The sequence below is a fragment of the Podarcis bocagei genome (genome assembly GCF_964188305.1).
Source record: "Podarcis bocagei genome assembly, chromosome: 7".
NCBI lineage: Eukaryota > Metazoa > Chordata > Lepidosauria > Squamata > Lacertidae > Podarcis > Podarcis bocagei.
The window spans coordinates 7,956,341-7,983,731 of record NC_138132.1 but is presented as its reverse complement, the minus strand read 5'-3'; the positions used below and the strand labels follow the sequence as shown (position 1 = coordinate 7,983,731).

General features: G+C 48.1%; 2 protein-coding genes across 6 annotated transcripts in view; both read right to left on the bottom strand.

Moving 5' to 3' along the window:
* Positions 1 to 27,391, bottom strand: part of SYMPK (symplekin scaffold protein) — a 257,360-nt gene that overhangs the window by 20,423 nt on the left and 209,546 nt on the right. Inside the window, exons 1-6 of one of the 5 annotated variants that reach the window (XM_081200152.1) lie at positions 5,250 to 5,329; positions 2,323 to 2,481; positions 2,154 to 2,219; positions 1,176 to 1,229; positions 887 to 960; positions 33 to 159 (exon numbers count right to left, since the gene is read on the bottom strand). In XM_081200152.1, the coding sequence (XP_081056278.1) occupies positions 33 to 159; positions 887 to 960; positions 1,176 to 1,229; positions 2,154 to 2,219; positions 2,323 to 2,436 (435 nt within the window). In that variant the 5' untranslated portion in view covers positions 2,437 to 2,481; positions 5,250 to 5,329. Of the gene's footprint in view, positions 1 to 32; positions 160 to 886; positions 961 to 1,175; positions 1,230 to 2,153; positions 2,220 to 2,322; positions 2,483 to 4,898; positions 4,920 to 5,115; positions 5,330 to 27,391 lie in introns of those variants that run through there. The other 4 variants (XM_081200149.1, XM_081200148.1, XM_081200150.1 and 1 more) reach the window with 4 other exon arrangements.
* The window catches only part of FOXA3 (forkhead box A3), a 114,674-nt gene continuing 97,307 nt past the window's right edge, over positions 10,025 to 27,391 (bottom strand). Inside the window, exon 3 of the mRNA XM_081200508.1 lies at positions 10,025 to 10,348. The gene's annotated coding sequence lies outside the window, so the exon portion shown is untranslated. The remainder of the gene's footprint in view (positions 10,349 to 27,391) is intronic.

Below are 27,391 nucleotides of genomic sequence, written 5' to 3'. Positions count from 1 at the left end.
GCCCCCAACCCCACCCCGGGGGAGCAGCTCACCTGCAGCGCCACCTTATACAACTGAGTCATGGCGAGGATGGCTTTCTTCACCACATTGACGTTCTCATCCCTCAACAGCATGTTGAGGTTGGCAATAAGCTTGAGCAGCAGCTCGGTGTCCCGTTTGCTGGAGGTGAGAGGCAGCAGTTTGGGAGAAAAAGGAAGCAATGAAAGAAATGGGACCACGCAGGGGTCTATTAGTCAGCCGTGGTACAAACCCTCTCTCTCTAGATATATACGCTGCCCATCTGAATGGGTTGCCCCAGCCACTCTGGGCAGCTCCCAACAAAAAATAGGAAAAGCACAATACAACATCACTGTGGCGTTTGCCCTCCTAGCTGTGTGACATCATACTGGGTTCATAAGGAAAGGGTTAACTAATTGTAAAATGACTAACCAATGGAAACCCAAGGGGCAAAGTTAACTGTGTATAAGGTTTAAGCACAGAGGGTTTTTTTAGAGGAGTTAGGAGTTAGAGTTAGGGGGGTTGAGAAGACCGTCTGAAGTTAGAAGGTATAGGCCAGTAAAGAAGCTAAAGTTAAGATACTGACAGGAATATTATCTGAGAAACCATAAACTTGTTAATGTTTGTAAAATAAACTTGTTTTCTTTTTAACAACTGTCTGGACTCAGTGTTTTACCAGAGAGTAACAGGTTGGTGGCAGCAGGGAAGCAAGCACAGGGGTGGCACAGGGATCAATAGACCATTAAATGTCCAGGGACCCTGTGTGATCGCCACAATCACACACTAAAAACTTCCCTGGGAAGGGCAGTATACACACATACCCCAAAGACCCGCAGAAACAGCTAAGGGGATGCTGATTGCTAGGATGGCATAACAACATCTGACTTACCAGGCTTCCTCTATGAACCCGATGACAAACTTCCGAACCTCAACAGATTTGTCTGCCTGGAAAGCAATGATCTCCTGCGGTGCAAGGATAAGGAGAAGGTCAGGGGCGGCTACCTCTCTCTCAAGCCTGCCACCAACAGGCCAAAAAGCCCCACCCACTTTTGAGCTGGGCCAAGCCAGAACAGAACACACATGGAACAGAACCAAGTAAGACCAGCAGTGGCTGTTCCAAGTCCATGGACGGCAGAGATGGTGGAGGGAAGGCTGTTTCTAGCACAAGCAATACTCACATCCAGGAAATTATCCAACAGTGTGGGATCTTTGTTTATAATCAATTCCTGGACCTGGGAAACAAAAAGGATAGCTAATATAGCCAAGTAGAGAAGGTAAACCAAGAGAACACTTATGGTGTATCATCAGGCAATCAGACGACTCCCTCCTTGCCGGTCACTAAATCAGGTATAGGCAAACCCGGCCCTCCAGATGTTTTGAGACTACAATTCCCATCATCCCTGACCACTGGTCCTGTTAGCTAGGGATGATGGGAGTTGTAGTCCCAAAAACAGGGCTGAGTTTGCCTATGCCTGCACTAAATCTTACCAGCCAAACCCACACAACTCCTCTTCCCAACAGTCATCTTGGAAGAGAGGTGGGGAACATTACATGATACAGAGCCCCTAACTAGGCAGAGGCAGATTAACTCATCAGATCCTGAATTCAGAAACACTTCCCTTCCACTCCCAGCACAAACCATGTTCCAAAGTGTTCAGTATGCAACTGCACATAAAACACATATACTTGAGGATAACATCTGTTTAAGGCCGCCTTGCACACAACATCGTCATTTTTACAAGATGGTGAGTTTAATGGAAAGTAACGTCGGTTGTGGGGCTCCTGATCTTAAGAGGTTTCAAGGGAGGAGGAGCTGACTCACTTGGCTACAACTGTAGAAGGACATGAGCGGATCACACAGAAATTTCTTTCTTTCGTCCCACCTAACTCCACCCCCAGCCCCCACTAGACAGGATATGGACTATTTTCCGAGAATAATTACTGCCGGTCATTCCCAGACCAAGGTTAGGCCATGCAGGTCCTAGAACTGGGAAGTATATTTCAATACTCTATCTAGTTTGTTAGCCTCACGTGAACCTACAGGTCTTAAGACAGCCCAGGTACACAGACCCTGTAGAAACAAGACCGTTTAGCCAGAAAGAATTCCCAGTTTACACCTAAGATCTTATCAATGCAAAGGCAGCGATGCCACTCACCTGTTTGAGGATTGTGATTTTGGAATCGTTGCTGATTAAAGCGGCTTGATTTAGCAAATCCACCACCTGTTTTTTGAAAAGGAAGGGAAAGAAGGCTTTTCAGAAAATGTTCTCGGAAACTGCTTATCACAACCTATCCACATTTAGACCCAGATCCTGGTAATCTTACCCTCTCCGAGGTAGTCATGCTGTCTATGCCAGACGTCTCCTCCCCGGCAAAGAACTGGGAGGCGATGCTCATGCGGGACAGGCCAGAGTCGCCCATGTTGCTTACGCCAGCCATGGCTGCCCAGTTCAGTGGGCAAAATCCAGTCAGTCAGGGTGAGGTCTAGAAAGGAAGCATGCAGGGACACATTAGGAACCTCAGGATGGAGAGCAAAATGTGGTCCTCTCTAGCCGGCCCTCAAGATTCTCCAGAGGCTGTTCGTTCTATTCATTTTTGATAATCTATCTGGAGCCAAATACCATCTGTGGTGGATCTTCATGTAGTTCATGTAGAACAAACAGTTACAAATGTTGGAGATGCTATAGGATGAAGGGTACCCTATACCCTTTTGGGGATATGATTCATGAAGAGATTAAAAAACTGATAAAGGTTTCACACAGCAAAAGGACATACTTATTAGGAATCTTGAGTAAAGATATCCCTAAAGACAAAATCAATATATTTTTATACGCAACAACAGCAGCGAGAATATTGATAGCCAGCCATTGGAAAGGAAATAACATTCTAACAAAAAGAGACTATGTGAGTACCTAAAGGTAAAGGTACCCCTGCCCGTACGGGCCAGTCTTGCTAGACTCTAGGGTTGTGCGCTCATCTCACTCTATAGGCCGCGAGCCAGCGGTGTCCGCAGACACTTCCGGGTCACGTGGCCAGCGTGACGAAGCTACTCTGGCGAGCCAGAGCCGCACACAGAAACGCCGTTTACCTTCCCGCTAGTAAGCGGTCCCTATTTATCTACTTGCACCTGGGGGTGCTTTCGAACTGCTAGGTTGGCAGGTACTGGGACCGAGCAACGGGAGCGCACCCCGCCGCGGGGATTCGAACCGCCGACCATGCGATTGGCAAGTCCTAGGCGCTGAGGTTTAACCCACAGCGCCACCCGGTCCCCCACAGCGCCACCCGCATTAGCTAAATTGACGGACTTAATAAGTTAGCTAAATTGACGGACTTAATAAGTTAGCTAAATTGACGGACTTAATAAGGCAAAAACTATGGTACAGAAACAGTGGGATTGTTTAGATGAATACTTACATAAACAGGGTTCAAATATGAAAATTTGGTTGTGAAGAATATAAAGAATACAAAGATTTAATCGATTAGGAAAGAACTTAAGGGAAGGAAGTGAAGAACAGAGATAAAGGCGAACTAGATAACAAAAGACATGTGGTGAAGGCGGTGGAAGTCTTTTAAAATATTTTAACTAAGATTTTTATTTCGTAATGTGTGTAAGTGTAAATTTGGTATTATGGTTTATGGAAAGCATTTTTCTTTTTTTGTCTTTTCTTTTTTCTTTATACTTTTCTATTGTCCTCGTTTGGGAAATATGTAAATAATCGTGTTTATATGGACATGTTTGAAATTTGTTTTGATATTCTTGTATTATTCAATAAAATTTAATAATAATAATAATAAAGATTCTCCAGAGGCCATTCCCTCTCCCCAGCCCTGCTTTGCATCCTCAAGTGTTTTTTGCCCGGCTGGAATGTGTCATTGAACCAGGCTTCCTGTTTTCCTACTGTACAAAGGTACACCAAGAAAAGTTTTCCCTCCTATTTTTGTCCAGTTTCTGAAAATACTTACCGCAAACCATCTCTATACACCCCCAAAGACCTTGAATCTAATGAACCCAAAGACCACCTTGAATCTGTGTGCGAGAGGCTTTACTCAATATACTGGAAATGGCAATGGAGTCTCCCCACTACCGGTTACCAGTGTTGCTTTCAACATGTAGTTTTAACACAGGAGGCTAAGCTACCAGCCAGGAAATCCGTGGAACAGATCACTTTGGCTGGGGAAAGCAAGGGTCATCCAGTCGGACCCCACTCTTTGAAAACAGGGCTAAATGGACCATTGGCTTGAACCATCCGGAGGGCTCCTCTTGCCGGGTCCACCTTGCCGTTCTGCCCCCACACCAGCAATTCCACCCTTGCCATAGCAGAAAGCGGTGGGCTCTCTCCTTTGTTGGAGTTATTTTACACAAGAGGTTGAGTGGCCACCCTTCCTGCAGTATTATATTTATTATTATATTTGCACCACACTCATCTGACTGGGTCGCCCCAGTCACTCTGGGTGGCTTCCAGCGTACAATGGTACCTCGGGTTAAGAACTGAATTCATTTTGGAGGTCCGTTCTTAACCTGAAACTGTTCTTAACCTGAAGCACCACTTTAGCTAATGGGGCCTCCTGCTGCTGCCGCGCCGCCAGGGGCGCGATTTCTGTTCTTATCCTGAAGCAAAGTTCTTAACCTGAAGCACTATTTCTGGGTTAGCGGAGTCTGTAACCTGAAGCGTAACCCGGGGTACCACTATATATAAAAACATATTGCCGCAGGGGGTTGGGCTAGATGACCCCTGGGGGTCCCTCCCAACCCCATCAGCTCCCCCAGCTCCGCCCCAACCCAGGCGCTTCCACAGCGGCCAGGCTTCAAACCTCGCTCCCCCCCCCCCCAGCTGCGCAGTTCACTTGGGCGACCTGGGCGGGGGGAGTAGCCAGCCTCCCTCCCTCTCAGCCCGGCCTACCTCGCAGGGCTGCTGCGAGGATAAAACGGGGAGGGGGATAACTGCGCCTTCTGGAACTCCCCGGAGAAAACGGTGGCGCATAAATATAACTAAATTAATAAAAACTACTAAATCCCCATCTTTGCGGGGGGGGGGGGGCTTCCGTACTGCAACGGCCCTTTCCGTTGTCATGACAACCCCTAGGCCCCAAAGCCTGCCTCTCCGTTTCAAACCGTACCGGCCTCCTCTTATCGACAGAGCCGCACCGAGCGAAGGGAAGCAGGCGGCTTTCTTTTTCTTTTTTTTTAGCCGGCCCTCTTCAAAGCCTCCATGTTCGCGGAACCAAATTTCTCGAGATAAATCTGTATTAAATTATTAACTAGTGCGCTTGCGCGTGGAGCAAAGCCTCTTGGGTAGCGTAGTCTGCTTCCTTCAAAAAAGGCTCTCTCTGCTCGGCGCCACCCCGCCCCTTTTAATAGGAGGACGCGGACGCGGACCGCGCTGCATTCTGGGTACGTGGATGCCGGGGGAGGACACAACCCGCTTTCAACCTATCAAAGAAGAGGCCTGCTTGCAAGGGTTTATGGGTAATGTAGTTTTCTCTCTCAAAGGGGGGTGTTTCGTTGTCGTTAGTCACCGCGGAATTGCGAGACTCTAGGTCCGCGAGGAACTCTGGGAAATAGAGTCCAATAGGCCCCTCCCATCCAATGAGGGTCACCCGCATTTGTTCAATCCACACTTGATAATTAGGATTAGTATTGAATATACTGGGTCTTATATTCTGAGATCTGGGTCTTATATTCTTGTCACTTTGCCTTGCCAACAAAGGTCCGTATAGTTAAAGCCATGGTTTTCCCAGTAGTGATGTATGGAAGTGAGAGCTGGACCATAAAGAAGGCTGATTGCCAAAGAATGGATGCTTTTGAATTCTGGTGCTGGAGGAGACTCTTGAGAGTCCCATGGACTGCAAGAAGATCAAACCTCTCCATTCTGAAGGAAATCAGCCCTGAGTGCTCACGGGAAGGACAGATCCTGAAGCTGAGGCTCCAATACTTTGGCCACCTCATGAGAAGAGAAGACTCCCTGGAAAAGACCCTGAGGTTGGGAAAGACTGAGGGCACAAGGAGAAGGGGACGACAGAGGATGAGATGGATGGACAGTGTTCTCGAAGCTACCAGCATGAGTTTGACCAAACTGTAGGAGGCAGTGGAAGACAGAAGTGCCTGGCGTGCTCTGGTCCAGGGGGTCACAAAGAGTCGGACACGACTAAACAACAACATAGGAGGGAAAAGGGATGCGGGTGGTGCTGTGTTCTAAACCACAGAGCCTAGGCCTTGCTGATCAGAAGGTTGGTGGTTTGAATCCCCGCAACGGGGTGAGCTCCCGTTGCTCGGTCCCTGCTCCTGCCAACCTAGCAGTTCGAAAGCACGTCAAATTGCAAGTAGAAAAATAGGTACCGCTCTGGTGGGAAGGTAAATGGCGTTTCCATGCCCTACTCTGGTTTTGCCAGAAGCAGCTTATTCATGCTGGCCACATGACCCAGAAAAACTGTCTGCGGACAAACGTCGGCTCCCTTGGCCAGTAAAGCGAAATGAGCGCCACAACCCCAGAGTCGTTCGCGACTGGACTTATCTGTCAGGGGTCCTTTACCTTTATATGAGGAGGGAATGACCTTTGGCACTTCAACAGCTGTTGGGGTACAAGCCCTGCCAGCCTTGATTTGTGAGCATCTGTCTCTCTCGAGGGAGAATGGAGTGCGCCTGGGGCGGGGGGTGAAGTCAAATCGCAAGCCTGGGCAGTGTGGTTCTGGGCTGCCCAGACGACAAAAACAAAACAAAACAACCCTCTTGGCCTCGCTGGTCCAAAAGAAAGCAGAGCAATGCATTTGGCACCAGCTTGGCTGCAGGAGTTGCCGGAAGGAGGCGTACAAGTTGCCAGCCAACCATCTTAGGGACTCTGGATTTGTGTAGCGGCATCTCCCAAAGATATCTCACAAGGAGGTTTTGCTCCTCCTAGAGGGGCTGCCTTCTCAGCAAATCTTAAAAAATGTCATAGAAACACCGACAACTGAGAAACACTGGCCTGTGAGCGCTCCAATTGGAGAACAGCCTTTACCAAAGGTGTCACAGGTTTTGAAGACGCTCAAATTGAGGGCGAAAGGGAGAAATGCGCTAAGAGGAAGGCACGCTTGGAAAACCCTCACCTTGATCAACTCCCGCCTGGAAACCAATGTCCCCACTGTGGAAGGACGTGTGGATCCAGAATTGGACTTCACAGTCACGGACTCACTGTTAAGACTGTGTTCATGAAAGACAATCTTACTTGGCTACAAGTGATCGCCAAAGAAGACTCCTCAGCCTTCTCTCTCTCCCCCCACCCCCAATATATCTCAGAATAAGGTTTTGCTCCTCCTAGAGCAGGGGTCAGCAAATTTTTTTAACAGGGGGCCGGTCCACTGTCCCTCAGACCTTGTGGGGGGGTGTCGGACTATTTTTTTTGGGGGGGGGGAATGAACGAATTCCTATGCCCCACAAATACCCCAGAGATGCATTTTAAATAAAAGCACACATTCTACTCATGTCAAAACACGCTGATTCCCAGACCATCCACGGGACAGATTTAGAAGGCGATTGGGCCGGATCTGGCCCCCAGGCCTTAGTTTGCCTACCCATGTCCAGAGGGTCTCGCTTCCCAGATGGATGAGTCCCATCTGCCCCTCACTTCAACAGCACGTACAGAAGCTGCCTTGATCGCTGGACCCACTTTCGATCTCGACTCTCTGCAACGTGGCTCTCCCTCTAAAACGTAGTATGGAAATGCACATGCTGTTTTTCAGTCTGCGGTTTTTACTGTTTTGCATAAATTAATCTTCTATTAGTCACACAGTGTGAGGTGAGGTCAGAGCTACGAAGGATATGAAACCCATCATTTTAAAAGCTGCCAATCTCATTCAGCCTTTCTTTATGTCTTCTAGGACTCAGTTGGCCTGCTTCCAATAATATCAGCAACTACAAGGCCTAGAAACATCCTCTGTGTTTTTTAAGTGAAAGCTAAGATACTCAGCGAAGCTGAATTTTGTAGCCAATGTTGCGTTCTGCAGCTTTCCCCCCATAATTCCATGATGTGATGAGTTCAGACCGAGAGAGGAAAAACTTGCAGAAGAAAGAGGATTTTCTTCAGAAAATAAAATGTCTTCCACGTGGTCGAATTGGGGGTTAATCCAATCACTTAAATTCTAGTCTGCCTTTTCCCTCTGCTTCTTATTCTTAAATTTCTGAAATTTCCATTTTGTTGTGTGCCAGCGTTCAGCTGGGATTTCCCCCCTTCTGCCAGTCTTTTTCTGCCGAGTCGGATGGACTTCTAACACAGATGTTTACCTGGTTTTAGCTGGTTTCCCGGGAGCTTAATTGTGTAACCAGGGTGCAACTAAGATTGGGTTACCCGCCGCTCCTTAACTAGGGATTAGGAGGAGGGGAGGTAATTAGTTAATTGTGCTCTTTTCCTGGTTTCCTTTTGTGTCCCTTCTGGATCCTTAATCCTAGAACCGGAGGCCGGATCAGGCTTTCTCCTGACAACGCCTTGGGAACCAGGGAACCGGCGGAGGTAACGGGAGCCTCTTTGGAAATATGATTCGGGGTGACAAGGACACTATGGGGAAGGGAGGAGGGAAGCACCGAAGAGAGGGGAAGAGATATGGGGTCAAAGAAGAACAGCTATAACCCCCTGGGCTCTTACAAAGGCAGAATTTTTCCATCTCCACCAAGCTAAGCAGTTGGCTCCTTACCTCTCTCGCCCTGACCTAGCCACTGTGATCCACGTGACGGTCACCTCCAGGCTTGATTATTGTAACTCCCTCTATGTGGGGCTGCCCTTGAGACTGACCCAGAAGCTCCAGCGGGTGCAGCATGCCGCGGCGAGACGCCTTATGGGGTTCTCGCCGCAGGATCATGTTCACCCGGTGCTATACCAGCTGCACTGACTCCTGGTGGAGTACAGGATCAGGTTTAAGGTGCTGGTTTTAACCTTTAAAGCCCTATACGGCCTAGGACCCTCGTACCTACAGGACCGCCTCTCCTGGTATGGCCCACGGAGGCGCTTACGGTCTTCAAACAAAAACACCTTGGAGGTCCCGGGGCACAGGGAGGTTAGGCTGGCCTCAACCAGAGCCAGGGCTTTTTCGGCTGTGGCCCCGATCTGGTGGAACGCTCTGTCACAAGAGACTAGGGCTCTGCGGGACTTGGCATCTTTTCGCAGGACCTGCAAGACGGAGCTGTTCCACCAGGCCTTTGGCCAAGACGCAGCCTGACTCCCTCCTTTGGTAATCCTCATAGCACTCTAGCCCAATGGTTGCCATTAATTTGATTTTGAATTGATTTCAGAATGAATTGATTTTAGAATGTATTTCAATTAATCGATGGTGATTTTATGTAAACTGTGTTATTTTTACTGTTGTTAGCCACTCTGAGCCTGGCTTCGGCTGGGGTGGACGGGATATAAATAAATAAATAAATAATAATAATAATAATAATAATAATAATAATAATAATAATAATAATTACTATTACTATTACTATTACTATTACTATTACTATTACTATTACTATTACTATTATTACTATTATTATTTCCTGCTTCTGTTTGTTAAGGAAACATCCGTAAAATAAACCAGGTGGAAACGGGGTGCTCTTTGCAACTTCTGCAAGTGGCTTGAGTAGGGCTGTAGCTGGGTGGTAGAGAAGCTGTTTTGTCCCGGGTTCAATCCCCGGCGTCCCCTGGTAGGACTCGGAGAGAGCTCTGTCAGAAACCCTGAATAGCTGCGGCCAATCAGTGTAGACAGTGCTGGACTAGATGGACCAATAGGTCTGACTTAGGAGAAGGCCCGTTTCTGTGTGCATAGGAGAGTGTGTGCCCACATGGAGATTCCTTGGCGTGGTTGCTCTCTGGTGGTGCCACTGCGCACAAGCGGATCTTGCTTCTGTTACGACATCCAGACCATAGCTGTCAAGCGTCCCTTATTTGGCGGGACAGTCCCTTATCCCAGCGCCGTGTCCCGCTGCTGCCCCTTATTGATGGTGTCGTGTAAATTTCCAGGGTTTCAAAGGAAGCAGCTCTTCTCCCTCCCTCCCTGCCGGCCAGGGAGGAGGGAGGCTCCAGCTGTGTTGCTTGGCTGCGTTGCTCACCCAATAAGGAGTCTAAGAACGACTGGGGGGTGGAGCTTGCATGCCTTGTGCTGATCAAATCGGCCGCATTGCCTGGGGACTCGCCTTTGCTCAGCGCTTCCCAGCAGAGAGGTGATGGTGGTTTTCCTTGCTGCATCCCCTTTGCCGGGTTGCTGCGCTGTGGGAACCGCCACTTGAGGCTTCGTTTGGCTGCTGGTTGACTAAAATCCCTTATTTTGGCTGCTGATCCCTTATTTTCGAGGCTGCTGGTCCCTTATTTTCAAATCTGTAAGTTGACAGCTATGATCCAGACTGGGGCTGGAATCGTAACCCTACTCACCTGGAAGGAAGCCCCTCTGAACTCGATAGTACTCGCTCAGGAGTGAGTGGAATGGGCCATGTTCGCACCATGCATTTAAAGCACTTTGCCCCAAAGAATTCTGGGAGCTCTGGTTTCCGAAGGTGCTGAGAGTTGTTGGGAGACACCCCCCCCCTCGTTCCCCTCCCAGAGCTACAATCCCCACAGTTTCCCATGAAGAGGGCTTGATTGTTAAACCACTCTGCGAATTGTAGCTCTGGGAGGAGAATTGGGGCCTCCTACCAACTCTCAGCAGGACTCGGGTGGCGCTGTGGGTTAAACCACAGAGCCTAGGGCTTGCTGTTCAGAAGGTCAGTGGTTCGAATCCCCGCAATGGGGTGAGCTCCCGTTGCTCGGTCCCTGCTCCTGCCAACCCAGCAATTCGAAAGCACACCAGTGCAAGTAGATAAGATGCCCTTTTCCCTTATGGGGTATCCAAGAGCCCATATAGAGTCCTTACATAGGTTCCCTATTGGTAGGAGAAAATAACAGAGGCCAACCAGAGAATATTGAGAAGCAAAGCAGCTAGTAAGCTTGATCTTTATTGATCTGTTGCAACAGGGTGCTCCCCTCACTCGCAGGAAAAGAGGAGGACCCAGAAAAATGCTGTGCAAGGGCTTATAAAGACTTTTGAAATTCCCATCCTCTAGATCAAGACCACCCCCAGAAACATTATGCATATATCGCAGAAGGGGTGTAACCTAAGACCACCCCTCAGATACATCCCAGAAAAGGTGGTCTAAAACAGAACATTTGCATGTTGTTTTTCTCCTGTCGCAGGTTATCTCCTGTCTGGCAAGTTACTTAATTGGACTGCCTGGGGAGCCTGGCCATTCTTTTGTAGTGGTAAAATACTTATTTCCGGGGCCAGGTCACAGGCTCACACCTTATTCATATCTTAAATGTGTCCTTAGACAGGATTTGTGAGGAAAGATACAATGGGGAGACTTTTCCAGTTTGACCTTGCAGAGAAAACATTTGGTCAGTTTAGGAATCAAAATGGTTCCAGGTTGGTCTTCCTGTGCTGATCTATGTATGTGCGGTTCTGAACATTACCATACATCTAAGACCATAAAACTCCTATCACAGTACTGCTCCGGCGGGAAGGTAAACGGCGTTTCCATGCGCTGCTCTGGTTCCCAGAAGCGGCTTTGTCATGCTGGCCACATGGCCCGGAAGCTGTACGCCGGCTCCCTCGGCCAATAAAGCGAGATGAGTGCCACAACCCCAGAGTCGGCCACGACTGGACCTAATGGTCAGGCGTCCCTTTACCTTTACCTTACCAACTCTCAGTACCCTCCATGAACTACAGCTCCCAGAATTCTTTGCGGCGAAACCACAGGTGGCGCTGTGGGTTAAACCCCAGAGCCTAGGATTTGCCGATCGGAAGGTCGGCGGTTCAAATCCCCGCGACGGGGTGAGCTCCCGTTGCTCGGTCCTTGCTCCTGCCAACCTAGCAGTTCGAAAGCACGTCAAAATGCAAGTAGATGAATAGGTACCGCTCTGGCGGGAAGGTAAACGGTGTTTCTGTGCGCTGCTCTGGTTCGCCAGAAGCGGCTTAGTCATGCTGGCCACATGACCCGGAAGCTGTATGCCGGCTCCCTCAACCAGTAAAGCGAGATGAGCGCTGCAACCCCCGAGTCGTTCGTGACTGGACTTAAGTGTCAGGGGTCCCTTTACCTTTTTTTACCAACTCTCAGCACCCTCCACGAACTACAGCTCCCAGAATTCTTTGCGGCGAAACCACAGGTGGCGCTGTGGGTTAAACCCCAGAGTCTAGGGCTTGCCGATCGGCAGGTCAGCGGTTCGAATTCCTTCGACAGGGTGAGGTTCCATTGCTCGGTCCCTGCTCCTGTCCACCTAGCAGTTCGAAAGCACATCAACATGCAAGTAGATAAATAGGCACTGCTCCGGTGGGAAGCTAAACAGCATTTCTGTGCACTGCACTGGTTTCGCCAGAAGCGGCTTAGTCATTCTGGCCACATGACCCAGAAAACTGTCTGCAAACATTGGCTCCCTCAGCCAGTAAAGCAAGATGAGCACCACAACCCCAGAGTCATTTGCGACTGGACTTGACTGTCAGGGGTCCTTTACCTTTCCCCCCCCAACTCTCAGCAGCCTCCACGAACTACAGCTCCCAGAATTCTTTGGGGGAAAGCCGTGACAGTTTGACGTCAGATGAGCAGATCTTCGGTGGCCATCTGTCATGGATGCTTTACCTGAGATTCTGGCATTGATTGATTCTGTTAGCTGAGATTCCTGCATTGCAGGGGGTTGGACTAGATGACCCTCAGGTCCCTTTCCAATTCTAAGATTCTGTGATTCATAATGCTTTAAGTGTAGGTGTGGCCATGGTTAGGGTTACTCTGTAAGCTATTACAGCACGCTCCACATTGGAAACCTTCAGCTGACCCAGAGAGGGCTGCTGGGCTGGGGTCAGGCATTCTGAAGGAAGGTGAGGACAGGTGACCCCACCTAGGCTCGAAGTCACCCCCCTCAATAATCACCCCAGGCCTCAAAACTGTCCAAAATTCCTTTTGTCTTCTAAAAATCCAAGACAGCTTTTCTCTGCTCTTCTCTGCTTTTCTCACAAGATGCTGTGCTAGGCAAAACGTTACTTCAAAAAGCTAATGAATAGACTCTGTCAGAGCAGGCCTGGGAACTGAATCTTATCTCATTCGGTTGCAACATCTCGGACACCCTGAACCACCAGGGCTCCTCGACCCCCTTGGCTTCTCACCCCCCTTTCCTGGGAAGGGCGCCAAGAGTCCAAAAGAGTCCCAAGACAGGGGAGCTTTCTGTTCATGCTCAGAGGAACTCATGGGCAGGACTCCTGAGGGAGGAGAAAGGGGAGGGAACTAGAAGGGGAATATATACTCTGTGCACATGACTGTGAACTTGTGCATGTTTTTGTGAACTATCACACTTGCTCCTTCTACCAGTTCACGGATGGTAGAAATAAAGCTTTTTCTCCGAAACTTTTCCTTGAGTGTCTGTGGACTCCCATTTTCCCTTTCCTGGGCGCAATATTTTTCCCACCCGAGGGCAAAGCCTCATAAGGCTACATTCGAAACTCCCGCATTGTTGCTCTGGTTGCCAATTCATTACTGGACCCAGTTCAAAATATTGTCCCCTGATGGAAAGATCACGAGGCTCCAAAAATAACAGATTGGCAAATCTAATTACAGGAGATTGGCAAATCTAATTACAGGAGATTGGCAAATCTAATTACAGGAGATGGCTCAATTGACTAGCAAACTCGGAGGAAACTCAAAGCAAAAATTTGCGGGAAAATGGGATGATTATAGAAGATATGTTCAAAAATACAATAATAGTTTTGACTCTGTGCTAGCATTCGAATGATAAAGCGAGTAAAAGGAGGTGGATAACAATTAAGGATTTATTATGTTTTCAGGATGTATTGGAAAATTTATATAGAAAGGTTTATTGTTTTGTGTACATTCGATTGTAAGATAAAAACATATGCGAAGGGACTTGACAGGAAGTCAAAATTGAAGAAAATATTTTGTAAGATAAAAGGGGGAAAAATATTTACTTTCATTATTATCATTTATTTTGTGTGTGTGTGTGTGTGTGTGTGTGTGTGTGTGTGTGTGTCTGTACATATGTGTGTTTTTGTATGGAATGTTTGGGAGGAAATAAGACGGTAAATAACAAATAACAAACCAAATATTGACGTATGTAATTTTTATTTCTCAATTATATTTAGTGGCAGTATGGTTGTAATGTTTTTTATAACATAAAATCATTCAATAAAAATTATTTTAAAAAACAAAATATTGTCCCCTGTATATATTGGGTGCCAGTTTTATCCAAAGGATTCGCAGTCTCCATTACACCTCTCCTGAAGTCTTTGTCTCAGTGCTTTTAAAACTCCATTGAGGCATCTCTGAGCGATCCATGCCAGGGCCAGCTTCATATTGCTGCTGCCTTGCAGGGGGTTGGACAAGATGTCTGTGGGTCTCTTCTGTGATTCTTCCTCAGCTTCACAGGCCACATGAGGAAAACCTGTCTTGAACACAAGCCCTGGGTTCTGGGCTCCAGAACCTTTCCTGGGTGCCAAGACTTGGCTGTGGGCCCCCAGAGGCAATCGAAGTGCCTATCTTGTTGCACCACAAAGAACTCATAACCCACCTACTTTCAGCAGCTATAAACATCATAACCAGACACTGGAGAGACCTAGAATCATAGAATCATAGAGTTGGAATAGACCACAAGGGCCATTGAGTCCAACCCCCCGCCAAGCAGGAAACACCATCAGAGCACTCCTGACATATGGTTGTCAAGCCTCTGCTTAAAGACCTCCAAAGTAGGAGACTCCACCACACTCCTTGGCAGCAAATTCCACTGTCGAACAGCTCTTACTGTCAGGAAGTTCTTCCTAATGTTTAGGTGGAATCTTCTTTCTTGTAGTTTGGATCCATTGCTCTGTGTCCGCTTCTCTGGAGCAGCAGAAAACAACCTTTCTCCCTCCTCTATGTGACATCCTTTTATATATTTGAACATGGCTATCATATCATCCCTTAGCCTCCTCTTCTCCAGGCTAAACATGCCCAGCTCCCTTAGCCGTTCCTCATAAGGCATCGTTTCCAGGTCTTTGACCATTTTGGTTGCCCTCCTCTGGACACGTTCCAGTTTGTCAGTGTCCTCCTTGAACTGTGGTGCCCAGAACTGGACACAGTACTCCAGGTGAGGTCTGACCAGAGCAGAATACAGTGGCACTATTACTTCCCTTGATCTAGATGCTATACTCTTATTGATGCAGCCCAGAATTGCATTGGCTTTTTTAGCTGCCGCGTCACACTGTTGGCTCATGTCAAGTTTGTGGTCAACCAAGACTCCTAGATCCTTTTCACATGTTCTGCTCTCAAGCCAGGTGTCACCCATCTTGTATTTGTGCCTCTCATTTTTTTGCCCAAGTGCAATACTTTACATTTCTCCCTGTTAAAGTTCATCTTGTTTGTTTTGGCCCAGTTCTCTAATCTGTCAAGGTCGTTTTGAAGTGTGATCCTGTCCTCTGGGGTGTTAGCCACCCCTCCCAGTTTGGTGTCATCTGCAAATTTGATCAGGATGCCCTTGAGTCCATCATCCAAGTTGTTGATAAAGATGTTGAATAAGATCGGGCCCAAGACAGAACCCTGTGGCACCCCACTAGTCACTCCTCTCCAGGATGAAGAGGAACCATTGATGAGCACCCTTTGGGTTCGGTCAGTCAGCCAGTTACAAATCCACTGAGTGGTAGCATAGTCAAGACCACATTTTACCAGCTTCTTTACAAGAATATCATGGGGCACCTTGTCAAATGCCTTGCTGAAATCAAGGTAGGCTACATCCACTGCATTCCCTTCACCTACCAGGCTTGTAATTCTGTCAAAAAACGAGATCAGGTTAGTCTGACATGACTTATTTTTCAGAAATCCATGCTGACTATTGGTGATCACAGCATTCCTTTCTAGGTGCTCACAGACTGTTTGCTTAATGATCTGCTCCAGAATCTTCCCTGGTATTGATGTCAGACTGACTGGGCGATAATTATTTGGGTCCTCTCTTTTCCCCTTTTTGAAAATAGGGACAACATTTGCCCTCCTCCAGTCTGCCGGGACTTTGCCTGTTCTCCAGGAATTCTCAAAGATGACTGCCAGTGGTTCTGAGATCACATCTGCCAGTTCTTTTAATACTCTTGGATGCAGTTCATCTGGCCCTGGAGACTTGAATACATCTAAACTAGCCAAGTATTCTTGTACTATCTCCTTAGTTATTCTGGGCTGTGTTTCCTCTGCTGAATCATTTGCTCCAAATTCTTCTGGTCGGGCATTGTTTTCTTTATCGGAGAAGACTGAGGCAAAGAAGGCATTGAGGAGTTCAGCCCTTTCTGTGTCCCCTGTTTGCATTTCACCATCTTCTCCTCTGAGTGACCCCACTGTTTCTTTGTTCTTCCTTTTGCTACGGACATACCCATAAAAGCCTTTTTTGTTGCTTTTAACCTCTCTAGCAAGCCTGAGTTCATTCTGTGCTTTAGCTTTTCTGACTTTGTGTCTACATGTGCTGGCTATTTGTTTGAATTCCACTTTGGTGGTTTCCCCCCTTTTCCATTTTTTGTACACACCCTTTAACTCAGTTAAAAGTTCTTTAGATAGCCACCCTGGCTTCTTTAGGCACCTTCCATGTTTCCGTCTCATTGGTATTGCCTGACGTTGTCCCTCTTAACAAACTCCCAGCCATCATGAACTCCCTTTCCTTTTAGTATTACTGTTCATGGGATCTCACCCAGCACTTCCCTAAGTTTTATGAAGTCGGCTTTCTTAAAGTCAATAAATTGAGTCCTAGTATGCTTGGCTGCTCCTTTCCGCTGTATAGTAAACTTCAGAAGAGCACGATCACTCGCGCCTAATGATCCTTCCACTTCTACCCCACTAACCAGGTCATCAACATTGGTTAGGACCAGATCTAAAATGACTGTTCCTCTTGTTGCTTCTCCCACTTTCTGGACAATGAAGTTGTCTGCAAGGCCAGTGAGGAATCTGTTTGACCTTATGCTCTTGGCTGAGTTTGACATCCAACAAATATCCAGGTAATTGAAGTCCCCCATTACTACTATCTCCCTTCCTTTTGCGTGCTTGGCCATCTGTTCCAGGAAGGCATCATCTATGTCCTCCGTTTGGCTTGGGGATCTATAGTAAACTCCCACAATGAGGTCTCTGTTATTCTTCTCTCCCTTAATTTTGACCCAAATGCTCTCACTTTGGCTTTGAGGTTCTAAATCTTGGATCTCTTCACAGGTATACACATCCCTGACATATAACGCCACTCCTCCTCCTTTCTTGTTTGGTCTGTTTCTCTGAAATAGATTGTATCCCTCCATTATTACATTCCAATCGTGGGACTTATCCCACCAGGTTTCAGTGATGCCTATTATGTCATATTTAGTTTGCTGTACCAAGAGCTCAAGCTCATCTTGTTTATTTCCCATGCTTTGTGCATTAGTGTACAGACATTGAAGTCCATTAATCATTCCCCCGTGTCTCTTATTTAAGGATTTTTTCCTCCCACCACTAGGTCTGCGTGCTGTTTGCTCCATTTGGTCTATGACATTTGGATGATCATCTTCATCAATTGATAGACTCCTACATTCAGGAGCACTCTCTCCCTCCCCCACATTAGTTAGTTTAAAGCCCTCCTGATGAGGTTTCTGAGATTTTTGACAAAAACATTCCTCCCAACCGTTGTGAGGTGCAGCCCATCGCTTGCCAGAAGTCCATCTTCAAGAAACTGCAGTCCGTGATCTAAGAATCCAAACCGTTCCTGTTTACACCATTTGCGAAGCCAGCTGTTCACTTCCACTATTTTTCCCTCTCTCCCTGGGCCACGTCGTTCAACTGGGAGGACAGATGAGATGACAATTTGTGCATTTAGTTGCTTCAATTTCCTGCTCAGAGCCTCTTAGTCTCTTTTGATCTTCTGGAGGCTATTGCTTGCAGTGTCATTGGTTCCCACATGAACCAAGAGGAAGGGGTATTTGTCAGTGGGTTTTATGATTCCTTGCAGTCGTTCAGTTACATCTTGGATCTTAGCCCCGGGGAGACAGTACACCTCCCGAGACATCTTGTCAGGCCCACAGATCACTGCTTCTGTTCCCCTCAGTAGGGAATCCCCTATCACCACTACACGCCTCCTCTTAGGTTTGGTCGGGGTTCTTCCGTGAGCTGTCTGTTCCAAGGTCGCCTGCACATTCCCTGAGGACTGACTTTGCTGCTCGTCTTCATATACCTGATCGACTGTAACGAGGGAGAGATCCTCAAATGGAGTCTGCTCTTCGTCTTCCATGCTAGGGGAGAGGACCTCAAAGCGATTGTGTATTTCTAATCAATCAGAGCGAACCCTGGGCCTCCTACTTCTTTGAGTCACGTTTCTCCATATATCTGGCTCCTGTGTTGGTGAACTAGCCTCCTTCTCAGGGGAGTCCCCTGTCTCCTCCTTGATGGAGACGGTGTTCTCTGTTGCTTCCAAGAAGAGCTCCAGCTCTCTAATTCTTTGGAGCGTAGCTACACATTCCTCCAGTTGCTGGACTTTGTCTTCTAAGAGGGCAATCAACATGCAATTGCTGCAGGTAAAGCTGCCTGCAACCTTTGGCAAGATGGCAAACATTGCGCAGGAACCGCAGGCGACTGCAGCTGTTCCCTCACCCTCCATCTTGAAAACGTGTCGTTGGGGGTGGCTACAGTGGTCCTCCAACTTAAAAAGCGTGAAGACAGGACAAATACCCCCCCCAAAAACCCTAGGTCTCCCCCAACAAACGTTTGAGACTAACTCCCCTAAATCTAAAAGATGGATCAAACTGCGCGCGCCGCCAGGCACGCGCCGCTGCCCTGCAAGCTCTGAGAAGCTCCTCCCACAGCTAATCACCTGCCTCAACAGAAACCCTGCCCCCTCTGACCTTTGCACAGGGAGAACAGCTAATCCTGTCAGGAGTAAGCATGGACCAAGGGTACCAAATAGTATGGGAAACAGCCCTACTAGAAAAATTAACCAATAAACTGAAACTAACACGGGGACAAACAGAAGAAGACGCCTTCGCCCCGGTATGGCTCCCCTTTATCACGTACACAGCCCAACGAGACAACGACAAAAATCCACCAACAGCATACAAATCAATATGGCTAACCTTTAACCAAAATGGTCAAAGGCCTGGAAACGATGCCTTATGAGGAACGGCTAAGGGAGCTGGGCATGTTTAGCCTGGAGAAGAGGAGGTTAAGGGGTGATATGATAGCCATGTTCAAATATATAAAAGGATGTCACATAGAGGAGGGAGAAAGGTTGTTTTCTGCTGCTCCAGAGAAGCGGACACGGAGCAATGGATCCAAACTACAAGAAAGAAGATTCCACCTAAACATTAGGAAGAACTTCCTGACAGTAAGAGCTGTTTGACAGTGGAATTTGCTGCCAAGGAGTGTGGTGGAGTCTCCTACTTTGGAGGTCTTTAAGCAGAGGCTTGACAACCATATGTCAGGAGTGCTCTGATGGTGTTTCCTGCTTGGCAGGGGGTTGGACTCGATGGCCCTTGTGGTCTCTTCCAACTCTAGGATTCTATGATTCTAACCTGATCCAAAACACCCACCCACCCCACTCAATGAAAACATAGACCACCACAGCCAACCACAAATGAACAGCCACACCCTAGGCCAACCCCAACCTCTCTCACCACCAAAGGAACACAAGCGAACAGCAGAGAACCTGCACAAGTGATGCTGACAAAACCCCCCACATATATTAAGTATAATAGAAACATTGCCACCCGACCCCGACCCCACTCATCTTTCCCCCCCTTTCCCCCTCTTCTTCCTAATGTCTCAACAAATGAAACTGATCCATGTTACTTGGAGAAAAAGAGAGAGAGACATTGCACATACTTTTGTAAACCAAGGAAATCTTTAATAAAAATACATTTTAAAAAAAGAAGTGGCTGTCTTGGAGCATGTGGAGAGTGCCGTTTGCTGCACTACTGAAAGAGCACAAGAAAAGCCGACTGGATCAGGCCAAGGGCCCATCTGGCCCAGAATCCTGTTCTCACAGTGGTCCACCAGATGCGTTCAGGATTTGAACACAAGATCAACTCTCCCTTCCCGCAGTTCCCAGCTACTTGCGTTCAGAAGCACAACTGCTCCTCCCGATAGCCTTTGAAATAAAAAAACTGAAAGATTAAATGTTCATAACGGCATATATAAACCACATGTCTGAAACCCCACAGAAAAGTCCTGAAACCTCCTAAATTGACCTCAAATATTTCTCTGCAGGGTCGAAGGAAAATGGAAAAGCCTCCCCATTGTCTTTTCGTTCACAAATCCTGTCTTACGGGTATGTCTGTGTATGAATAGGGTGAGCCTGTGACCTGGCTCAGGAACTAAGTATTTATCATTACAAAAGACTGTCCAGGTAATCCAATCAAGTGAACATTAACAGGTAACCTGCCAGACAGAAGATAAACAATGCACTCAGATTTCTGTTGTAGACCACCCCTTTCTGTGATGTAGGTGTGATGTATCTGGGGGGCCGTCTTGAGCTACTCCCCTTCTGTGATATATGCATGATGTTTCTGGGGGTGGTCTTGGACTGCAGGGTGGTCAATTTAAAATGTCTATTTAAGGGGGGGCACACCTTTGTTTGGGGTCCTCCTCCTTTCCTGCGTGTGAGGGGAGCACCCTGTTGCAACAGTTCAATAAAGATCAGGCTTACTAGCTGCTTTGCTTCTCAATATTCTCTGGTTGGCCTCTGTTATTTTCCTCCGACCGATGGAGAACCTACAAAGGACTCTATAAGGGCTCTTGTGTCCCCCCATAATGGAATCAGGGCAGATTTTCGTTTATTACACCTTCATGAATTTGTCCAATCCCCTTTTAAAGCCAGGTGGCCGTCTCCTGCAGCAGCGAGTTCCATAGATCAACCATGCGCGCTGTGTTGAAGAATTATTTTCTTTTTATTTAATTTTTTGTTCCTGAATCTTTCGACGGCAGCAGATCCAGGAGAAGGGCTTCCAGGTCCAGATCTCTCCCCCCGCTCCTAAATGAATCACCAAAGAAAGCCGAGGGCTGTGAGGATTTGTCACTGATTGCAACAAACTTCTTTTTGACCTAGAAGATCAGGTGTCCCATTCAACGCCTCCGCCTCCGCCTGTAACAGGAGACTTTGGCAACTGGTTCGGTGCCTTCCATCCCCGACAGATTGGGCTCCCGTCAGGTGATCTTATCCCTCCGGAGCAGGCCTCTGGATTGGTCCCAGGTAAATCCCTCGCAAATCTCCCTCTGTCTCTCTGCACCAGCCCCTGGCTCTTAAATAGAGGGGGGTCCGGGCAGTGGCAGCTCTTTCCACGCCTCGCCTCTCCCCCAGAAGCCGCCGGCTGTGAGCGCACCCAGGAAGGCGCCATCGGAGCTTTGAGACGAATGGCCAACACCAGCTTGGATGGTCCTGAGAGGCGTCCCCTGTCCCTCTTGGTCAGCAGAGAGGGGGCTGCCACCTTGCCCCCCCAGACGCAGCCTCTGTGGCATCATCCGAGCCGCTGGGACCGCCTCGTTCCGCAGAGGACCAAGCCTACCCAGCGAGTGGCGGATTTCTCCATTCGTTCCATTCTGGCCCAGGATGGCTCCGAAGGGGAAGGGGAGTCACACCAGGAGCCGGCAGAAGGAGCAAGATGGGGCAGCCCCTCTCAAGGCTACACCTGGATGCACTGCGGCCACTTCAAGCCCCCTTCCGTTCCAAGTAAGGCCTCAGCACCAAAAGGTTGCCTCCCTCGCCTCCCAGGGCTGCACTGGAGGAGCCAGGATAACACATGGGTGTTGTTCTGAGCTCCTCCGGGCGAACCGTTTAGTCAATATTTATCCTGATTCGCTTATGCAAAGCTTACGCGGTGGTTAGACTGCAACCTGTCACGACTAAGCATTTCTTAGGGTTTATTGGCATGGATAACTACCATATTTTTTGCTCTATAAGACTCGCTTTTTCCCTCCTAAAAAGTAAGGGGAAATGTGTGTGCGTCTTACGGAGCGAATGCAGGCTGCGCAGCTATCCCAGAAGCCAGAACAGCAAGAGGGATCGCTGCTTTCACTGCGCAGTGATCCCTCTTGCTGTTCTGGCTTCTGAGATTCAGAATATTTTTTTCCTTCTTTTCCTCCTCCAAAAACTAGGTGCGTCTTGTGGTCTGGTGCGTCTTATAGAGCGAAAAATACGGTAATATTTGTGCCCGCTTACTGTATGCATGAAAGGGACGCGGGTGGTGCTGTGGGTTAAACCACAGAGCCTAGGGCTTGCCGATCAGAAGGTCGGCGGTTCGAATCCCCACGACAGGGTGAGCTCCCATTGTTCAGTCCCAGTTCCTGCCAACCTAGCAGTTCGAAAGCACGTCAGAGTGCAAGTAGATAACTAGGTACCACTCCGGCGGGAAGGTAAATGGCGTTTCCGTGCGCTGCTCTGGTTCGCCAGAAGCAGCTTAGTCATTCTGGCCACATAACCCGGAAGCTGTACGCCGGCTCCCTCAGCCAATAAAGCGAGATGAGCGCCACAACCCCAGAGTTGTCCACGACCGGACCTAATGGTCAGGGGTCCCTTTACCTTTACCTTTACTGCATGCACGTAGCTGCCTGCATTATCTGTCTGCAGAGGTATTGTTGACCAAGAGGTCTAGAAGCTTAAGTCGGCAGATCGTTTTGCCAGGGATGGGCCAAAGGCAGGCGAGGGAAACTACTGGGCCTTCAGGCATTGTTGTTGTTTAGTCGTGTCCGACTCTTTGTGACCCCCTGGACCAGAGCACGCCAGGCACTCCTGTCTTCCACTGCCTCCCGCAGTTTGGTCAAACTCATGCTGGTAGCTTCGAGAACACTGTCCAACCATCTCGCCCTCTGTCATCCCCTTCTCCTTGTGCCCTCCATCTTTCCCAACATCAGCGTCTTTTCCAGGGAGTCTTCTCTTCTCATGAAGTGACCAAAGTATTGGAGCCTCAGCTTCAGGATCTGTCCTTCCAGTGAGCACTCAGGGCTGATTTCCTTCAGAATGGAGAGGTTTGATCTTCTTGCAGTCCATGGGACTCTCAAGAGTCTCCTCCAGCACCATAATTCAAAAGCATGCATTCTTTGGCGATCAGCCTTCTTTATGGTCCAGCTCTCACTTCCATACATTACTGTATGGAATTCAGGCATTGCTGAACTACAACTCCCATCTTCCCTGGCTATTGGCTGTGCTTTCTCGGGCTGATGGGAGTTGTAGCTTGGCAGGGCTCAATGAGCTTCTTAATCTTAGGGTTGTGGGTTCGAGTGCCGCATTGGGCAAAAGGTTATTCCATTGCAGGGGGGTTGGGGTCCCTTCCGAGTGTACAATTCTGTGAAAATCTGGAGGGCCTTTAAAGGTACAGGTATCCATAATTAGAGAGTGGGATGGAGTGAAGGAATACATGAAAACATATGGTTCCGGAATTGAAATATTAATAGGGAATGTGTAAAACGTGCAGGGGTAAGCAAGAAAATAATAATAGAATCAATTGAATAATTATTAAATTATTCGCAACAAGATGGAAGAAGTAAAATATTGAGATCACACATGGGAGTGGGGGGTTATGGGAACCTATAATATCATTTATAATATAATTTGTTACATCCTTGTTATAATTTGTTATATAAGTTAAGTGATGAATTAATATATGTAATTTCAAAATGAAAAGATTTAAGGATGTTAATCTTCAAGTTAAATTTTATAAGAACTGTGATTTGGAAAACCGTTAAAATGATATACTCTGAAATTCAGCGAGGAAGTCACTTAACAATGTTAATAACTGTAATTTTTAATAAGGTTATGCTTTATGTTTGTTTGTTTATAATTATGTGAAAATCAATTTTTAAAAAGTGATTTTTTTTTTACAAAAATATATATAATATAATTTGTTTATTGTGTTGTATTTACATATAGCAAAGGCAAGCCTAGAGCAATTAGATATATTTTAATTTAGGTAATCTATGTCATAGGCTTCTGTTAGAAAATGAATGTGGATTTTGAATTTGAGGTTTGTAATTTGGGGTGTGTGTGTGTGTGAAATAAAAATTAGAAAATAAATAAAAATAAAATAAAGGTACAGGTATCCCAGGAAGGTGGCACAGGTGCTTCCTGTGCCAATTCTCCCAGCGCTCCAGGTTCTGACCTGGGTTTTCTCCCTTCCCTGCAGAGATGAAGCAGACAGGCTGCGGCCCCCGACCCCCCTACCGAAGCCCCCGGGTCCCCTTCTCTGCCTCTCAGCTGGGGGCCCTGGAGAGCAGCTTCCAACAAACACATTATCTGAGCACCGAGCAGATGAAGGAGGTCGCACTGCTGCTGGGCCTCACGGAGAACCGGGTAAGAAAGAAGCCTAGTCCTCCAACCCCGTGGGCACCTCTGCATTCTGTAGCTCTGCCACCTCCTGCACGGCAGCGGGTTGGGCTGGATGACCCTCGGGATCCCTTCCAGCCCAACAGGGCTATGAACTCTATGATTCCTGGGCCACTGAGCTGCTCCTGGAGTGGCCCTTGCCCCTCAGCTTTGTGACAGTGCCTCCTGGTGGAGCAAAGCGAAGTTGGGACTGGGAATCTGAAGCCTTCTGGACATCCTTGGACTCCGACTCCCATCAGGCAGCGCAGCAACAGCAAGGCATCATGGGAGTTGTAGTCCAACAAGCTCTGGAGGGCTGCCAGTTTCCTAGACACGTCCCCTGGTGCCAGGTGGGGGCAGGGCACTTTTTGTCAGGCCAAGGGCCGCATTCCCCCAATGGGAACCACCTGGGGGCCACACGCCTTTGGGCCTAAGTGGGGATTCGAACCCTGGTCCCCAGGGTCCTAGTAGTCTAGTCCACCACACTAGCTTGTGGGAGAAACTGACCAGGGGCTGAGCATCCCAAGTAGGTCAAATCTGGGCGAATGGCAACTGACCTCCTCTTCCTCTTTTTCTCTTTCTTCCTCCCCCCAAGGTGAAGATTTGGTTCCAGAACCGGAGAGCCCGAGAAAGGCGGGACCTCCTGAAGCAGTACGGCGCTGCCGCTGCCACCCAGGGCTCCAAGGAGACCCCTCTGCAAGGCCACCCCCCCTTAGGTTGGCACTAACACCAGGGGGGAGTCAGGGTGGATGGGGAGGAGGGCAATTGGGGTCAGGCAGTTTCCAAACCCACCCCCAAACCCCTGCTGCCTGATCCAGAAGGTTTGGACTACAACTCCCATCAGTCCTTGCCCGCACTGATGGGAACGGTAGTCAAAAACACCCGAGGGCACCAGATTGGGGCATAGCTGTCAACCGTCCCTTATTTGGCGGGAAAGTCCCTTATCCCAGCGTCGTGTCCCACTGCTGTCCCTTATTGATGATGTCCCTTAAATTTCCCGGGTTTCAAAGGAAGGAGCTCCTCTCCCTCCCTCCCTGCCGGCCAGGGAGGAGGGAGGCTCCAACTGTGTTGCTTGGCTGCGCTGCTCACCCAATAAGGAGTCTAAGAACGACTGGGAGGTGGAGCTTGCATGCCTTGTGCTGATCAAATCGGCCGCGTTGCCTGGGGACTCGCCTTTGCTCAGCGCTTCCCAGCGGAGAGGTGACGGCGGTTTTCCTTGACGCATCCCCTTTGCCGGGTTGCTGCGCTGTGGGAACCACCGCTTGAGGCTTCATTTGACTGCTGGCTGGGCTTTCTGCCTTAGGCTCGGAGGGGCTCAGAAGTTGAACATACCTGTGCTCTGAAAATCCCTTATTTTGGCTGCTGAGCCCTTATTTTCAAGGCTGCTGGTCCCTTATTTTCAAATCTGTAAGTTGACAGCTATGTTCCAAACCTACCCCCAAAACCCTGCTGCCTGATCCAAAAGGTTTGGACTACAACTCCCATCAGTCCTTGCCCGCACTGATAGGAACGGTAGTCAAAAACACCCGAGGGCACCAGATTGGGGAAGGCTGGTACAAACTTTTCAGGGCCTGCACCACTGAATTCTGCTGTTGTCAGGGAGCCAGCAAACTGGTCCATTTATTTTCGGTCAGGCTTCGCCTGTAGCCCATCAGATTTCGCCCTGTGTGACCAGTGGTCAGTGTCGTGCCGTTGATGCAATATTTCTGCCGCTGGAGGGTCCCTGCTTCCAGCGTCTCGGAGCCGCTCTATCAGCACGAAAGGGGGAGCTTTTTAGCCACCGCAGGGTCCAAAGCCAAGCCTTTAGGGATGCTGGAAGTTTTGAGGGAATTGTGCGCAAGTTCTGCGATGTAAAATGGAAGACACAGCTTGGGTCACAGAATGTACCGTGTTTTTCGCTCTGTAAGACGCACCAGACCATAAGGCGCACCTAGTTTTTGGAGGAGGGAAACAAGAAAATAAATATTCTGAATCCCAGAAGCCAGAACAGCAAGAAGGATCTGGCTTCTGGGATAGCCTCTCGCTGTTGTGGCTTCTGGGATAGCCGCGCCAAGCCTCTTCAGGGCAGTGGGATGAAGGCTCCCCCTGCCCGAAGAGGCTGCAGCGGCTAAGGCAGAAGCCAGGAGAGGCGTTTTGCTGAAGGGGCGCTGCGCAGCTCTCCCTCTCTGCGCAGCGCCATTCGCTCCATAAGACGCACTCACATTTCCCCTTGCTTTTTAGGAGGAAAAAAGTGTGTCTTATGGAGCGAAAAATACGGTAGTAGATCTAGCTGAAATGCAGCAGATATGGAACATTGATTGTGGCAATGCACCCCTGTTATTTTATAATTGCAAGATTGCATCGTTGTAAGATTCAGAATTGCGTGAGGTGCTAGTAACTGCCCGTCACCTAGTGTCAAATTGCACCTTGCCAAAATCTGCTCCAACTTTGCCAGTCTTACTGTACCCTTGGCCCAATTCAGGTACCTGCATTTTTTTGCAATTTAAAAATTGGCAACTATGCTCCCCAAAGAGTTCGCTCTGTTTTTTCTTTATCTGCTTCCCCCCCTTTTTTTTAAAGTACCGGAGAGCTCAAAATAGCGGCTGTGCCAATTGAGCTCCTTTTGAGACAAAAGGGGGCTATAAATGCGATGAATGAAAGAATGGGTAAATAAAGAAAGGGCCGCAGTTAATCACGGCCATTCATTTAAACGTGTCTACACTGCGGACGACTGATGTTGGGTACAGAAACCCCGATATATTTGTTTAAGGCATTCCTAGACCGCCCTTCGTAATATCTAGCGCAGAGCAGTTGACAACGCTCCATAAATATAGTAATAAAGGGGGTAATGATAAGTAATAAAAAACCAAAACACAAATAATTATTCCTCTTTTGAATACAGCCCCGTAGACTCTTCCCCCGTGACTGCCTCTCCGACCGTCTTCAGCTGCCAACGCTTTTTCTTAACTGGAATATTTATTTATTTTTATTATTAACATATTAACTGAATTTATATAGCCACCCTGTAACAGGAAGTTCTATTCGTAGCGACTTTTAATTGAATTTACAGGAAGGTTTGAGTCAGGGACTCCACTTCTGTCACTGTAGCTCCTCCT